Genomic DNA, 16868 nt, shown 5'->3' with positions numbered 1-16868 from the left:
TGCACGTGACTGTGGGAAGTTTTTCGAGAAACCGTTCGAGAGACCGTTTACCTGCTCTGATTGTGGGAAGGGATTCACTATGTCATCCTCCCTGCCGACACACCAGCGAGTTCACACTGGGGAGAGGCCGTTCACCTGCTCTGAGTGTGGGAAGGGATTCACTCGGTCATCCGACTTACTGATGCACCAGCGAATTCACACTGGGGAGAGGCTGTTCACCTGCTCCGAGTGTGGGAAGGGATTCACTCGGACATCCAACCTGCTGACACACCAGCGAGTTCATACTGGGGAGAGGCCGTTTAAATGCTCCGACTGTGGGAACGGATTCAAAACCTCTGAGAAGCTGATGCTTCACAAGCGGATTCACAGCGGGGAGAGGCCTTTCAGCTGCTCCGTGTGTGGGAAAAGGTTCAGGAATTCGTCCAACCTTCTGAGACACCGACGAGTTCACACCGGGGAGCGGCCATACACCTGCTCCGAGTGTGGGAAGGGATTCACTGAGTCATCCAGTCTGATGACACACCAGCAGATTCATACCGGAGAGAGGCCGTTCACCTGCTCCTTGTGCGGGAAGGAATTCAATCGATCGTCCTCCTTACTGACCCACCAACGAGTTCACACTGAGGAGAGGCCGTTTAAATGCTCTGACTGTGGGAATAGCTTCAAAAGCACCCAGGAGCTAATGATGCACCAGCGCATTCACACTGGGGAGAGGCCGTTCACCTGCTCGGAGTGTGGGAAGGGATTCACCCAATCCTCCCACCTGCTGACACACCAGCGAGTTCACACTGGGGAAAGGCCGTTCACCTGCTCTGAGTGTGGGAAGGGATTCACTCAGTTAACCAACCTGCGGAGACACCAGCGCATTCACAGTGGGGAGAGGCCTTTCAAATGTTCCATGTGTGGGAGGGAATTCAGCCAATCATCCAGCCTGCTGACACACCAGCGAGTTCACACCGGGGAGAGGCTGTTTAAATGTTGCGTGTGTGGGAAGGGATTCACTCGCTCATCCCACCTCCTGACACACCAGCGAGTTCACATTTGACTGCATTGATTGGATTCTGGTGCTACTGCTGCTGTTGGTCACAGCCAACAGCATGTTAATTCTGTCAGTTGGGGGTTTGTTTCTGCTGATAATGAGCCCTGTAACTGGGCTGGAGATTAATATTCTGGATATCTGTCAAATAAATCTGCTTCGTTTTCAATAGTCTGTCGAGTCCTTGAATGTCCTGAGATAAGGTAAGGTAGGTTTTATGCAGAGTCTTGAGGAGAGAGGCAGAGAGGTTTAGGGAGGGAGTTCCAGAACTTAGGGCCCCAGCAGCTGAAGGCATGGCCGCCAATGGCGGAGCGATTATAATTGTGGATGTGCAAGAGGCCAGAATTGGAGGAGCGCAGATTAACTCTGGGGCGGTGGGGTTGTGGGGCTGGAGGAAGTTACAGAGATAGAGAGGGTCGAGGCCATGCAGGGATTTGAACAGGAGGAGGAGAATTTTAAATTTGAGGACCGGGAGTCAATGTAGGTCAGCGAGCACAGGGTGATGGGTGAAGGGCACTTGGTGCCCAAGTCCCTTCATGAAGTGCTGCTTCTTCTCAGGCCGTCTCCCGGAGTCGAGGATGACTTGTGTCCACTCTAAATGAGTTCTCAGGTGACTGGTGAGACCAATGCGGGACTGCAGTCTCTGTCGCAGGTGGGGCAGACGGTGGTTGGAGGGACGGGTGGGTGGGGTGCTTGGGTTGCCGTGCGCTCCTTCCGGTGTTTGCACTTGGTTTCCGCGTGCTCCCAGCGAAGAGACTCAAGGTGTTTGGCGCCCTCCTGGATGCCTCTCCACTTTGAGCGGTCGCGGGCCAGAGATTCCCAATAAGGTTTGAGGACACCCTTGAAACGTTTCCTCTGTCCACTGGGGCTCGTTTGCCGTGTCGAAGTTCCGAGTAGAGCGCTTGCTTTGGGAGTTTTGTGTTGGGCATGCGAACGATGTGGCCCGCCCAGCGGAGCTGGTCGAGTGTGGCCAGTGCTTCGATGCTGGGGATGTTGGCCTGAGCGAGAACACTGACATTGGTGCGTCTGTCCTGTCACTGGATCGGCAGGTTCTTGCGGAGGCAGCGTTGGTGGTACTTCTCCAGTGCTTTGAGGTGCCTGCTGTACATAGTCCATGTCTCTGAGACATATAGGAGGGCGGGTATCACCATTGTCCTGTAGACCATGAGCCTGATGCTGGGTTTAAGATCCTGGTCTTCGAACACTCTTTTCCTCAGGCGGCCGAAGGCTGCGCTGACACACTGAAGGCGGAGTTGGACCTCGTTGTCGATGTCTGTCCTTGTTGACAGTAGGCTCCCGAGGTATGGAAAATGGTCCACATTGTCCAAGGACTTGCTGTGGATTTTGATGACCAGGGGGCAGTGCTGTGTGGTGGGGGCAGGTTTGTCTTATGGATGGTGTAAGGCCCAGACTCTCGTATGCCTCGGCGAAGATGTTGACGATGGTTTGGAGTTCGGATTCCGCGTGTGCGCAGACGCAAGGGCCATCTACACACTAATTCAGTGACAGAGGACGGGACGACCTTCGATTGGGACTGGAGGTGATGGAGGTTAACAATTGGCCTCTAATCGCAGCGAACAGCAGCAGTGGCTTGCATTTTTACAGCGTCTTCAACATGGTAAAATATCCGGAGGTGCTTCACAGGGGCGGTTATTGACACCACTGAGCAGAGAATCCGATGGATGCCCACTGTCCGTGCCTGAAGATCTTTTGAACAGGGAGGGACCGAAATTCAGGCACGCCAGAAAGCTGGTGCACCGATCATTTGCTACCGCCGGGAGTGTGGAGGGGACCCTGAGGTTTTTCTGACGGACCGGAAGCTGGTGATAAAGGGGGCGGAAGTGTAAGCGAGGCTGAGGGGTGGGACCAGGACTCTCTGCCGCTGTCACTCAGCGGTGGTGACGTCACCGCGTGTGGGTCACCGAGCGCTCTCCCCTCCGTTAAAGGGGAGAGAATACGGCATTTTTTAACTTTGGCCACAAGGGAGGCTCTTGGGGCACACAAAAGGGGGAGTGCCAGGCTGCCCATTGGCAGCCCATCCGAACCCGGGGGCACAATAGTCCGGCCGACATAGAAGTCAGCTGGCAAAAAAAGAATTATAGGGTGGCCATGGCATTCAGCCCTCTCCTTTAATGTCCGCCGCAGCGTCAGGGCTGAGAGAGAGGAGACACGGTGCACCGACGGAAAAAACAGTTGGCGGCGGGGCAGCGATTTTTTTTTTGTTGCTGAATTTGGGTCGGAATAAAATGGAGGTGTGGCGGTGCGCGCTTTGAATACGCGCTTGCGGCGGCCGGCAGCAGCGGGGTGGAAGTGGGGACAGGCCGAAAAATCCCCGAGCTGAATTTGGGTCGGGGCGGCCAAGTTGACTGCAAAGCGGCGGACACGGGATTCCGCCGCAAACTGGCAGTGACGGGTCTTTCCGAGACCTTTAAATTTCAACCCCGGAAATTCCTGATCTGAAAGCCAATGCTCACAAGCTAAAAACGAGCCGAGTTACGGGGCTGAAGGCGCGGCAAATGAAAGCGCCTTCGGACTATGCGTGAAGGCTGTTTCCATCCTCGAGGTCGCTTCTGGCCCAGCGTTACCCACAGAAGCTGGTCGTCGTCGGCTTGAACCAGTCAGGTTCGTCTCTTGCTGCGCCTTCAAGAGGAGATAAAGAACAAAAAGGCGGACTAGCCTTTTGTACAGCGCCTTTCATCTCTGTAGGACATCCCACAACCCTTTACAGCCAATTAAGTATTTAAGGAAGGATATACTTGCATTGGACGCAGTTCAGAGAAGGTTCACGATGTTGATTCCTGAGATGAGGGGGTTGTCTTATGAAGAAAAGTTGAGCAGGTTGGGCCTCTACTCATTGGAGTTTAGAAGAATGAAAGGTGATCTTATTGAGACATATAAGATTCTGAGGGGGCTTGACAGGGTAGATGTAGAGAGGATGTTTCCCCTCGTGTGGGCATCTCGAACTACGGGGCACAGTTTCAGAATAAGGGCTCGCCCATTTAAGATGGCGATGAGGAATTTCTTCTCTGAGGGTTGTAAATCTGTGGCATTCTCTGCCCCAGAGAGCTGTGGAGGCTGGGTCATTGAATATATTTAAGGTGGAGATAAACAGATTTTTGAGCGATAAGAGAGTAAAGGGTTATGGGGAGCGGGCGGGGAAGTGGAGCTGAGCCCATGATCGTTTTGAATGGTGAAGCAGGCTCGAGGGACTGTATGGCCTCCTCCTGCTCCTATTTCTTATGTTCTTATGTTATATTCTAAGTACTGTGTAGTCACTGTTGTAATGTGGAAAATGCGGCAGCCAATTTGCGCACAGCAAGCTCCCACAATCATGTGATAATGACCAGATAATCTATTGATTGAAGGATAAATATTGGCCAGGACACCGGGGATAACTCCGCTGCTCTTCTTCGAAATAGTGCCGTGGGATCTTTTACATCCACCAGAGAGAGCAGATGGGACCTCGGTTTGACGTCTCATCCGAGAGACGGCACCTCCGACAGTTCAGCGCTCCCTCAGCACTGCACTGGGAGTGTCAGCCCTGGATTACGGGGCTGGGTCTCTGGAGTGGGGACTTGAACTATGCACAACCTTCTGACTCCGAGGCCAGAGTGTGAGACTGACTGAGCCACGGTGTGGCCACATGGTTACCCACAACAACCTTCAGCTGCCCTTTGCCACAATTCAGGATCAGCAACTCGAGCTGAGAATTCAGACACCATTCACGTGAAGCAAGATGAAAGTAAAGAAACGTCTTTACCCAGAGAGCGGTGAGAATGTGGAACTCGCTGCCACAGGCAGTGGTGGAGGCAAATAGCAGAGATGCATTTAAGGGGAAACTAGATAAACACATGAGGGAGAAAGGAAATAGAGGATTCTGCTGATGGGATGAGGTGAGAGGAGGCTCGAGTGGAGCATAAACACCGGCACAGACCGAAGGGCCTGTTTCTGCACTGTGCATTCACAAGTAAAGACCTTGCATTTATACAGTGAGCTAAAGGGGGTTTATGTACACATGGACCCTGAGCTAAAGAGGGTTTGTGTACACATTGACCCTGAGCTAAAAAGGGGTTTGTGTACGCACGGACCCTGATCTAAAGGGGGTTTGTGTACATGCAGACTCTGAACTAAAAGGGGTTTGTGTATACGCAGACACTGAGCTAAAGGGGGTTTGTGTATGCATGGACCCTGAGCTAAAGGGGGTTTGTGTACACATGGACCCTGAGCTAAAAAGGGGTTTGTGTACACATGGACCCTGGCTAAAGGGGGTTGTGTACACATGGACCCTGAGCTAAAGGAGGTTTGTGTACATGCAGACTCTGAGCTTTTTGTGGTATAAGTGATATCAGTGATTTAAACTTGAATGTAGGGGGTATAAAACGGAAATGAGGAGGAATTTCTTCTCTCAGAGGGTTGTAAATCTGTGGAATTCACTGCCCCAGAGAGCTGTGGAGGCTGGGTCATTGAATATATTTAAGGTGGAGATAGACAGATTTTTGAGCGATAAGGGAGTAAAGGGTTATGGGGAGTATTATGTCTATAAACACTCCAGTAATGACTCCACGAGGTAAGATATTGTACTTGAACTGTGGTGACCTTAGTCCATTTATTACAACTCCTGAGTGAGGGTACAGCACGGTGTACCTGGTTACCTGTCGTGTACAGGTGACCCCTAGGTCTCCACCAGTTGCATCCTCTGGTGTGGTACAGGCATAGTGTATACAGTGTGAAGATACATCCAGTAGTCTTATGTAACTGTACATTGAGTGTACAGGGAAGTATACTTTTATTATACATACACAACATCACTCTCCCCTAAGTCTTGTGACACTGGCCTTTGCACTGTGTGCTCTGGCCCTAAACTTGAGTGCCCAAAGCCCTTGCACCTTGTCTATACTTTGGCTTGGCTCTCTCCCTGTTGACCCCCAAGTCCTTATTGCCACAACATTGGGAAATGGTCAGCAGTGGACGGTTAGAGGTTGCAGTGGGGGGTTTGAGTAGGTTCTGGGTGTGATCCATGTGTGTCCATGGCTACATACATCCATTCCCCCCCCCCCCCCACATAAATAGACCATGTGTGTGACTCAACATCTGCATGTACATACATGTACAGAAAGAAAGAATTAAAAAAAACATAGGATTAATTACATCACTGTTTGGGTTCTGCAGTAGTGGAACAAGTACATTTTACAGATAAGGTACATACGTGGTATCACAGACTTGCCCCTGGGTTGTGTAGGTGCAGGTGGGTGAGGATGCTAGTTCCAGTGTGACCGGACTGTGTCCAGGTTGTCTGATGGTGGCGCTGTGCCCCCTGCCAACTGGGTGGGCTCAGATCGCTCACCTGGCTGAGTCGCAGGGCCTTTGCCGTTGCCTAGTGGTGGGCAGAGCCACAGGAGTGTGTGGCCTCCCTGTCCTCCTTTGATGGCTGTGGTGTCTCTTTGCTGCCCTTCAGCGATAGTGGGAGCCTGGTCAACCCAGGTCCCGTTGGGAGGGCTGGAGAGTGCTAGCCTCTTGCTCCCGGTACTGGCCCTGGTGGCCAGAGAGGTAGAGCCGATCAGGGGCAGGGTACCGGTAGTGGTGCCTTTGCCTTCCGCTGATCACTGGCCCTGCAGTGGGTATGCTCCCTCTGTGTGTGGCCACGCTCCCTGGAGCATCACATTGGTCCCGGAGGCGCAGGCTACATGATCGGGTAGCCCGCTGGACCTGTGTGCTTCCGACGGGAGGTTGCCCTTGGTTTTGTCGGCATGCATCTAAATCCCGGCATCGCACATCATTTCATTTACTCTCACAATACATTGGTTCCGACCGCAATCGCCCGACTTATCAAAGTTAGTTACATTTACAAACTTGAAATTGTCAGTTACATCTTTTACATATGTATCACCGTCAGCGCTGTATAAAGAGTGGAACTGTCCCTTTAATTGTGATGGGTTGCCGGTCTCCTTTAAGAGGGTCTTGCAAACTTTATCCCAATCCGGTTCGCTGCTCGGCATCACGTGTTGCTCCAGCAACGCTGCCCCTCATGGTCTGGTCATGGCCATCTTTACTTCAGACGCTTCACCTCGTGGTGCGGGCGCCATCTTCTTTCTCTCCACGGGATAGGCTGCTGTGATCCTTTTCTCCCCAGGTTTTGCCATGGAAGCAGGGAATTAGCCTTCTGCGCTGATTTTCTTCCTCCGGAGTCCTGCCACTGGAGCCTGGAAGGTGAGGTCGGGTCGTTTGGGCTGGATCATCTCGCAGTCGGGTTGAACGGTTTGTCTCATCTCCACGCAGTCGTGTTGGTTTTTCAGGTGCTGTGCTGGATCCAACTTCGGGACCGCAAAGGACATCGATCGCTGGAGGTTGGAAGTTTGCCCAGCTCCAATGGCTATTTTTCATCCATCCTCTTCCTAGCAGCTTTGGACCATCACCAGCAACGATCCACAAAGGTAACTTGTGCATTGCCCCGTCATGGGACACCGGAACAGCCACGCTGCCAACGACTGGGATGGTGTCGATTGTGTAGGTGAGCAGCTTCACTTGGATCGGGATCATTTTAAGTCGTTCGATTGGATTGTCCCAGAGTTTCTGAAAGGCCGCCTGATTCATCAGTGACTGGCTCACCCGTGTCCACCTCCATCGTGACTGGAACACCGTTGATTTCAACTTCCATTTTCAACAGTGAGCTCTCGGTGGAGCAGGTAAACACTCCAGACACCTCAGCGTGGGGCTGAGCTGCCTCATTCTTCATCAGTGAGTACGATTTCTCTTGTACATTCGCTGGAGGTGGCCCTTCATGTTACAGCCTTTGCATGTATAGTCTTTGTAGCGGCACTGGTGGGCCCTGCACTTTGAGCTCACAGTATCCAGTCAGACTCTTCATTCATACACAACACTCTCGGCGACGAGACTCGAGGTGCTCAGCGCCCTCCCGGACGCACTTCCTCCACTTAGGGCGGTCTTTGGCCAGGGAATCCCAGGTGTCGGTGGGGATGTTGCATTTTATCAAGGAGGCTTTGAGGGAGTCCTTGAAACCTTTCCTCTGGGGCTCGCTTGCTGTGTAGGAGTTCCGAGTAGAGCACTTGCTTTGGGAGCCTCGTGTCTGGCATGCGAACTATGTGGCCCTGTCCAGCGGTTCAGTCCTTAATGAATCCCAACCCCTGCAGACACGTGTGAACTTGCTGGTGTCTCAGCAGGTCGGAGGGATCAGTGAACCTCTTCTCGCACAAGGAGCGGGCGAAGGGCCTCTCCCCGGTGTGTACTCGCTGGTGCATCATCAGGTAGTAGGAGCGGGTGAACCCCTTCCCGCTCAGGGAGCAGGTGAAGGGCTTCTCCCAGGTGTGGCCGCGGCGGTGGCTGTCCAGCTGGGACGGGTAACTGAAGCCCTTCCCCTAGTCCCCACACTTGTACGACTGCTTCCCGCTGTGTATCTGCCTGTGCCTCTCCAGGTTGGACGATCGGGTAAAGGACTGCTCGCACACAGAACACGAGTACGGTTTCTCCCCGCTACTGTGAGCGCCACTGTCACCTTCCATATCTTCAAAGGCCGGTGACCTGGATGAATCGAGTGACTTCATCAGACCTTGACATGATTTTTGGTTTGAGTTTCCCGTCTGGAAATCCTCCTCCATCCAACACCCTGTAAAAGGAATTTACAAAAGTCATGCATTTATATAAGCGCCTTTCACGACCACCAGACGTCTCAAAGCGCTTTAGACCCAATGAAGTACTTTTGGAGTGTAGTCACTGTTAGAACATGGGAAATGGGGCAGCCAATTTGTGCACAGCAAGCTGCCACACCCAGCAATGTGATAATGGCCAGATAATCTGCTTTTCTTATGTTGATTGAGGGATAAATATTGGGTCCAGGACACCGGGGATAACTCCCCCTGCTCTTCTTCCAAATAATGCCATGGGATCTTTTACGTCCACCTGAGAGAGCAGACGGGGCCTCGGTTTAACGTCTCATCTGAAAGACGGCACCTCAGCACTGCACTGGAGTGTCAGCCTGGATTTTTGTGCTCAAGTCTCGAGTGGGACTTGAACCCACAACCTTCCGACTCAGAGGTGAGTGTGCTGCACACTGAGCCACAGCCGACACTCCACAGGATAGAAATTCACAATAGGCAATTCTCGGTTCGGCTCCCCCCCTCCCACCTCCCCCCCTCCCCCCCTCCCCACCTCCCACCTCCCCATCTCCCCCCCCCTCCCACCTCCCCATCTCCCCCCACCCCCCCTCACCTCCCCTCCCCTCCCCCCCCCTACCCCCCCACCCCCCTCCCCCTCCCCCCCCTCCCCTACCCCCCCACCCCCCTCCCCTACCCCCCCAACCCCCTCCCCACTCCCCACTCCCCCCTACCCCCCTCCCCACTCCCCCCCTCCCCCCTACCCCACTCCCCCCCTCCCCCCTACCCCCCTCCCCCCTACCATTCTCACTGTTTAAAAGCAGCTCCCTCTCCTGATGTAGCTGACTCTGGCTCCGCAATTGCCAGTTAACCCACCAATACCAAAACGAGGAGCTTATTCTTCGGCAGGATATCCAACAAGGAGCATGCTGTCGCCAGGCGTTGTTCCCAGCATACATTCACCCCCCCAGCCCACCCCCAGCTCCCTTCCAGCCAGAACCACCATCAACAGCAACATGGTAAAACATCCCAAAGGTGCTTCACAAGTGCGTTATCAAGCAAAATTTGACACTGAGCCATGTAAGGAGATTAGGGCAGACAACCAAAAGCTTGGTCAAAGAGTTAGGGTTGAAGGAACACCTTAAAAGGAGAGGCAGAGAGTTCAAGAGCTTGGGGCCCAGGCAGCCGAGGGCACGGCCACCAAAGGTGAAGCGATTAAAATTGGGGGATGCTCAGGAGGGCAGAATTAGAGGGGCGCAGACATCTCGGGGGGTTGTGGGGCTGGAGGAGATTAGAGAGATAGGGAGGGGTGAGGGCCATGGAGGGATTTGAAAACGAGGATGAGAATTTTGAAATCGAGGCGTTGCTTAACCGGGAGCCAGTGTAGGTCAGCGAGCACAGGGGGTGATGGGTGAGCGGGACTCGGTGCGAGTTAGGACACGGGGCAGTGAGCACAGCGGGTGATGGGTGAGCGGGACTTGGTGCGAGTTAGGACACGGGGCAGTGAGCACAGGGGGTGATGGGTGAGCGGGACTTGGTGCGAGTTAGGACACGGGGCAGTGAGCACAGGGGGTGATGGGTGAGCAGGACTGGGTGTGAGTTAGGACACGGGGCAGTGAGCACATGGGGTGATGGGTGAGTGGGACTTGGTGCGAGTTAGGACACGGGGTGATGGGTGAGCGGGACTGGGTGCGAGTTAGGACACGGGGCAGTGAGCACAGGGGATGATGGGTGAGCGGGACTGGGTGTGAGTTAGGACACGGGGCAGTGAGCACAGGGGGTGATGGGTGAGCGGGACTGGGTGCGAGTTAGGACACGGGGCAGCCGAGTTTTGGAGGCACTGAAGTTTACGGAGCGGGGGAACCTTGAGCGGGAAGCCTGGCTTTACGCTGCGGCACTGAGGACGAATGTAGTGTTGGTGGCCAACCCCACAGTGAGACCAACCCACCCATGGCAAACCTAGGATTGAAATCGGGATCATCCCACCCTCTGCGGTGCAAAGTATTTTAAAAGGGAAGTAAGGGGGAAGAGAATCATAAAACAGAATATTTGCAAAGCAAGTGCCGGTGCATCTTTAAATGATGCATTTGTCACTTGCAAAAACCATTCTGCTCTGCTAAAGTGCCAAATCTACTGCATCATTTTGCAAAAACATATAGGGAAGGCAATTTTTAAGCCAAGACCCAGGCCCCTCCTACTCAGCCCAGCACGCAGGCGCAGAAAGGGGCTGGTTACCGACCTTCTGGGCGTCGGTGCCCTGGGGGCCCTCGGGCCAGGGCATGGGCAGCGCCACCTTGGCTTCCAGGGACAATGGCTGGGCAGGGCTGAAGGGGCGGTGCCGATTCCCATTGGCTGGTGCGGTCAGTGGGCCATTGGTCGCCGAAATCACTCCCGTTGTTTACGTCATAATGGGGCGGTGCCGATTCCCATTGGCTGGTTCACGCAGCGGTCTGCGGGCGCAGGAGTCTGCGGGCGCAGGAGCACAAAGAATGGTTACAGCGTAGGAGGAGGCCATTCATCCCATCGAATTTGTGACAGGAACAGTCAGCCATTCAGCCCACCAAATCTGTGACACAGGAACAGTTGGCCATCCAGGCCATCGAATCTGTGATACAGGAGGAGACCATTCAGCCCATCGAATATGTGACACAGGAACAGGAAGAGGCCATTCAGCACCTACGGCCTATTATATAGGAACAGGAGGAGGCCATTCACCATTCTGGCCTGTTACATAGAAACAGGAGGAGGCCATTCAGCCACTCGAGCCTATTACATAGCAATGGTAGGAGGCCATTCAGCCCATCAGGCCTGTAGCATAGAAACAGGAGGAGGCCGTTCAGCCCCTTCAGCCTGTTAAACAGGAACTGGAAGACACTATTTAACCCCTAGTGCCAGTTATGTACAGACACGAGGAGGCCATTCAGCCCCTTGAGCCTGTGACAGAGGAACAGGAGGAGGCCCTTCAACCTGTGACAGAGTAAAAGGAGGAGGCCATTCAGTCCCTCGAGCCTGTTACATAGGAACAGATGGTGGTCATTCAGCCCCTTGAGCCCGTGACAGAGGAATCGGAGGAAGTCATTCAGCCCCTGGGGCCTGTTACATATGAACAGGAGGAGGCCATTCAGTACCTCGAGTCTGTTACACAGAAATAGGAGGAGGCCATTCAGCCTCTTCAACCTGTTACAAAGGAACTGGAAGACGCTATTTAACCCCTAGTGCAAGTTATGTACGGACATGAGGGGGCCATTCAGCCCCTCGAGCCTGTTACACAGGAACTGGAGGAGGCCATTCAGCCCCTCGAGCCTGTTACACAGGAACAGGAGGAGGCCATTAAGCCCCTCGAGCCTGTTACACAGGAACAGGTGGTCATTCATAGAATCATAGAATGGTTTCTGCCCGTGCTGGCTCGCTGCAAGATCATCTCAGCCAGTCCCACTCCCTCGTCCTTTCCCCGGAGCCCTGCAATTTATGTCTTTCAGGTAGTTATCTAGTTCCCTTTTGAAAGCCGTGATTGAGTCTGTCTCCGCCACCCTTTCAGGCCGTGCATTCCTGATCCTAACCACTTGCTTGCGTAGTCAGTGTTAGAGTGATGTCGGTCGAGGTGGGTGCAGAGAGGTATGTCCACTCATAAGGGAAACTAAAACAAGAATAAGGGGTCGCCCATTTAAAACTGAGATGAGGAGGAATTTCTTCTCTCAGAAGGTTGTAAATTTGTGGAATTCGCTGCCCCAGAGAGCTGTGGAGGCTGGGTCATTGAATATATTTAAGGTGGAGATAGACAGATTTTTGAGCGATAAGAGAGTGAAGGGTTATGGGGAGCGGGCAGGGAAGTGGAGCTGAGTCCAGGATCAGATCAGCCGTGATCTTATTGAATGGCAGAGCAGGCTCCAGGGGCCGAATGGCCTACTCCTGCTCCTATTGCTGATGACTTGCTGTTTGAGAATCCGCCCTTTTCCACCTGTGCAAATAGCAATGTAAAGTCAGGGCCAGTGAATACACAAAGTTATTTCCTGTACATTTATTTGCAAAAACAAAAGAGGAAGAAAAAGCATGAAACCTTGACCTTTTTTTTTTTAAAATATAAAAGTATTTCAGACATCATTTATGCAACTATACACATACTTATTTATCTGCGATCACAGAATCTGACAGCTCAGGAGGCCAATCAGCCCATTGTGCTTGTGCTGGCTCTTACAAAGAGCTATTCAATTTGTCCCACTATCGCGCTTTCCCCATAGCCCTGCAAATCCCCCCTCCCCACAGTGTGTGTCTAATTTCCTTTTTAAAGTTATTATTGAATCTGCTTCCACCGCCCTTTTAGGCAGCGTGTTCCAGATCATAACTTCTCATCTCGACTCTGGCTTTTATGGCAGTTACCTTAAATCCGTGTCCTCTGGTTACTGACCCTCAAAAACTTTCAACTTTGAACACCGCTATCAAATCTCCCCTTAACCTTCTCTGCTCTGCTGTATCACAGAAATGTACAGCGTGGAAGGAGGCCATTTCGGCCCATCGTGTCCGCGCCGGTCGACAAAGAGCTACCCAGCCTAATCCCACTTTCCAGCTCTCGGTCCGTAGCCCTGCAGGTTACAGCACTTCAAGCGCACATCCAGGTACTTTTTAAATGTTGGTGAGGGTTTCTGCCTCTACCACCCTTTCAGGCCGTGAGTTCCAGACCCCCACCACCCTCTGGGTGAAGACATTTCCCCTCAAATCCTTCTACCAATTACTTTAAATCTATGCCCCCTGGTTGTTGACCCCTCGGAGAACAATCCCAGCATCTCTAGTTTCTCCACATAGCTGAAGTCCCTCATCCCTGGTACCATTCCAGTCAATCTCCCCTGCACCCTCTCCAAGGCCTTGGCATCCTTCCTAAAGCGCGGTGCCCCTATACGGGGTTTATTTCTGGAGGGGTAGAAGTGAAAAGCAGAAGATATGTTAAACACGTATGGAGCCTTGGTTAGACCACACTTTTGAGTACAGTGTACAGTCCTGGTCCCCAGATTATGAAAAGGCAGCCTTGCAGGTCCCGACCTGCGAGACCATCAGCGGCAGGTCGGGGACATAAAAGGAGCGGCGAGAGGTGGCCACGAGCGGCGTGGAGACTTACCACTGCAAGGTACAGCGCGAGCTGGTACAGGAGGGCGACGGCAGCGAGGAGGGCGACTGGATCAGAGATCACCAAGATCCAGCTCGGTGATTGGAGCGTGGGCAGGTACAGCAGGAGCGGCGAGTGATCATGGAACGACGTGATCAGGGCCCAGGAGAGGCGTGAGTTTGGGGCCCAGGAGAGGCGAGGGCCCAGGGGCAGCACGGGCCCAGCCCACACTGTGCGATATGTGTGCGCACTAGGTCCGTGCAGCAGAGCTGGTCTCCAGTCGTCCTGGTTAACCCGTGCCATTGGACCAAGACCAAGCTGTCAAGCCCGTGTGGTGGCTGGTGTGCAACGGTCACCCCACGTTATAAAAATCCACACACAGGCATCTTCCACCCTTCAGGACGTAGTTCGGGATCTGGAATATTAGGTCCTTCATTGAAACACCTGTGAACTCATCCCTTTTTGGTGTGGAAGCAAGTCATCCTCGATACGAGGGACCGCCTATGATGATAAAAGGACACAGAGGCGTTGGGAGAAGGTGAGGAAAAAAAAGTAGCACAAGGATGATACCAGAACTGGGAGCATTTCACCTTCAGGAATGTCTGAACAGGCTGGGTCTCTTTTCCCTTGAAAAGAGAAAGTTGAGGGGTGAACTGATAGGTTTTAAGATTAGGAATGGGTTTGATAGGTTAGAGGCAGAGAAGATGTTTCCATTTGTGGAGAAGACCAGAACAGGGGGAGAGGGCAGGGCAGGGATATCAATATACCATTAAATCCAATAAGGAATTCAGGAAGCATTTCTTTAACCATAGACTGGTGAGAATGCAGCACTTACGACCCGAGAGAGTAGTTGAAACAAAAAGCATAGATGTATTTAAGGGGAAGCTAGACAAGCACATGAAGGAGAAGGGAACAGAGGGTTATGTTAGAATCATAGAACGGTTACAGCACAGAAGGAGGCCACTCGGTCCATCGAGCCCGTGCCAGCTCTCTGCAAGAGCACCTCAGCCAGTCCCACTCCCCCACCCTTTCCCCATAGCCCCGCAAATCTTTTCCCTTTAGGTACTTATCCAACTCCCTTTTTGAAAGATAAGATTGAGTTTGCCTCCACCACCCTCTCAGGCCGTGCATTCCTAACCACTCACTGCCTAAAAATGTTTTCCCTCATGTCGCCTTTGGTTCTTTTGCCGATCGCCTTAAATCCGTGTCCTCTGGTTCTCGACCCTTCCGCCAATGGGAACAGTTTCTCTCCATCTACTCTGTCCAGATCCCTCATGATTTTGAGCACCTCAATCAAATCTCCTCTCAACCTCCTCTGCTCCAAGGAGAACCCCAGCTTCTCCAGTCTATCCACATAACTGAAGTACCTCATCCCTGGAACCATTCTCGCCAATCTTTTCTGCGCCCTCTCCAAGGCCTTCACATCCTTCCTAAATTGCTGTGCCCAGAATTGGACACAATACTCCAGTGTTCTATAAAGGTTCATCATAACTTCCTTGCTTTTGTACTCTGTGCCTACATTTATGAAGCCCAGGATCCCGTAAGCTTTTTTAAACCGCTTTCTCAACCTGCCCTGTCACCTTCAGTGATTTGTGCACATCTACCTTTAGGTCTCTCTGTTCATGCTTCCCCTTTAGAATTGTAACTTTTAGTTTATATTGTCTCATCTCGTTCTTCCGACCAAAATGTATCACTTCACATTTTCCTGCGTTAAATTTCATCTGCCACGTGCCCGTCCATTCCACCAGCCTGTATGTCCTCTTGAAGTCTATCCCTCTCCTCCTCACCGTTCACTATACTTCCAAGTTTTGTGTCATCTGCAAATTTTGAAATTCTACCCTGTACACCCAAGTCATTAATATACATCAAGAAAAGCAGTGGTCCTAGTACCCATGGGGATCACCTCTGTAAACCTTCCTCCAGCCCAAAAAACAACCGGTCACAACTATCTTTGTCCTGCCACTTGGCCAACTCCGTATCCATGCTGCCACTGTCCCTTTTATTCCATGGGCTTCAACTTTGCTGGCAAGCTGATTATGTGGCACTTTGTCGAACGTCTTTTGGAAATCCATGTACACCACGTCAACCGCATTGCCCTCATCAACCCTCTCTGTTACCTCATCAAAAAACTCGATTAAAGTTGGTTAAACAGGATTTGCCTTTAACAAATCCGTGCTGGCTTTCCTTAATTAATCCGCACTTGTCCAAGTGACTGTTGTCCCCGATTACAGTTTCTAAAAGCTTCCCGATTACCGAGGTTAAACTGACTGGCCTGTAATTGCTGTGTTTATCTTTATACCCTTCTTTGAACAATGGTGTAACATTTACAGTTCTCCAGTCCCCTGGCACCACCCCTGTATCGAAGGAGGATTGGAAGATTATGGCCAGTACCTCCGCAATTTCCACCTTAACCTTCCTCAGCATCTTTGGACGTATCCCTGGTGAACTTAGCAATTTTAAGTACAGACAGCGTTTCTAATAGCTCCTCTTTATAAAATGTTTTATCTTATCCAGTATCTCCACTGCCTCCTCTTTCACTATGTCTATTGCAGCATCTTATTCCTTGGTGAAGACAGATGCAATGTAATCATCTAGTACCACAGCCATGCCCTCTGCCCCCAACATAGGTCTCCTTTTTGGTCCCTAATCGGCCCCACCCCTCCTCTTACTGCCTGTTTACTATTTGTATGCCTATAAAGACTTTTGAATTCCCTTTGATGTTAGCTGCCAATCTATTCTCATACCCTCTCTTTGCCCCTCTTATTTCCTTTATCACTTCTCCTCTGTCCTTTCAACACTTAGCCTGATTATCAGATATATTCTCGACCTGACATCTGTCATACACACACTTTTTCTGCTTCATCTCTCTATCTCTTTCGTCATCCACGGAGCTCTGGCTTTAGTTGCCCTACCTTTCTACCGAGTGGGAATGTACCTCAACTGTACACGAACCATCTCCTCTTTAAAGGCAGCCCATTGTTCAATTACAGTTTTGTCTGCCCATCTTTGATTCCAATTTACCCGGGACAGATCGATACTTAACCCACTGAAATTTGCCTTCCTTTAGTTACTCTAGATTGCTCCCTGTCCTTTTCCATAGCTAATCAAAACCTTCTGATACTATGAT

General features: G+C 51.8%; 1 protein-coding gene and 1 long non-coding RNA gene across 2 annotated transcripts in view; one reads left to right on the top strand and one right to left on the bottom strand.

The window, feature by feature from the left end:
* Window positions 1–1205, top strand: part of LOC139250611 (zinc finger protein 585A-like) — a 100039-nt gene extending 98834 nt beyond the window's left edge. The window contains exon 6 of the mRNA XM_070873010.1: window positions 43–1205. Coding sequence (XP_070729111.1) covers window positions 43–1045 — 1003 coding nt within the window. The 3' untranslated portion in view covers window positions 1046–1205. The remainder of the gene's footprint in view (window positions 1–42) is intronic.
* A 5593-nt stretch (window positions 1206–6798) lies between these two features.
* Window positions 6799–12263, bottom strand: LOC139250608 (uncharacterized). Its single transcript, XR_011591336.1, has 2 exons — window positions 10883–12263; window positions 6799–8657 (listed from the first exon to the last, which is right to left on the bottom strand). It is a non-coding gene; the product is annotated as an uncharacterized lncRNA (long non-coding RNA).
* Between the last annotated feature and the right edge of the window lie 4605 nt (window positions 12264–16868).

This window comes from Pristiophorus japonicus, unplaced genomic scaffold, assembly GCF_044704955.1.
Source record: "Pristiophorus japonicus isolate sPriJap1 unplaced genomic scaffold, sPriJap1.hap1 HAP1_SCAFFOLD_401, whole genome shotgun sequence".
Taxonomy (NCBI): Eukaryota; Metazoa; Chordata; class Chondrichthyes; family Pristiophoridae; genus Pristiophorus; species Pristiophorus japonicus.
Note: the sequence above shows the minus strand (reverse complement) of the source record. Positions and strands in the feature narration are given on the sequence as shown.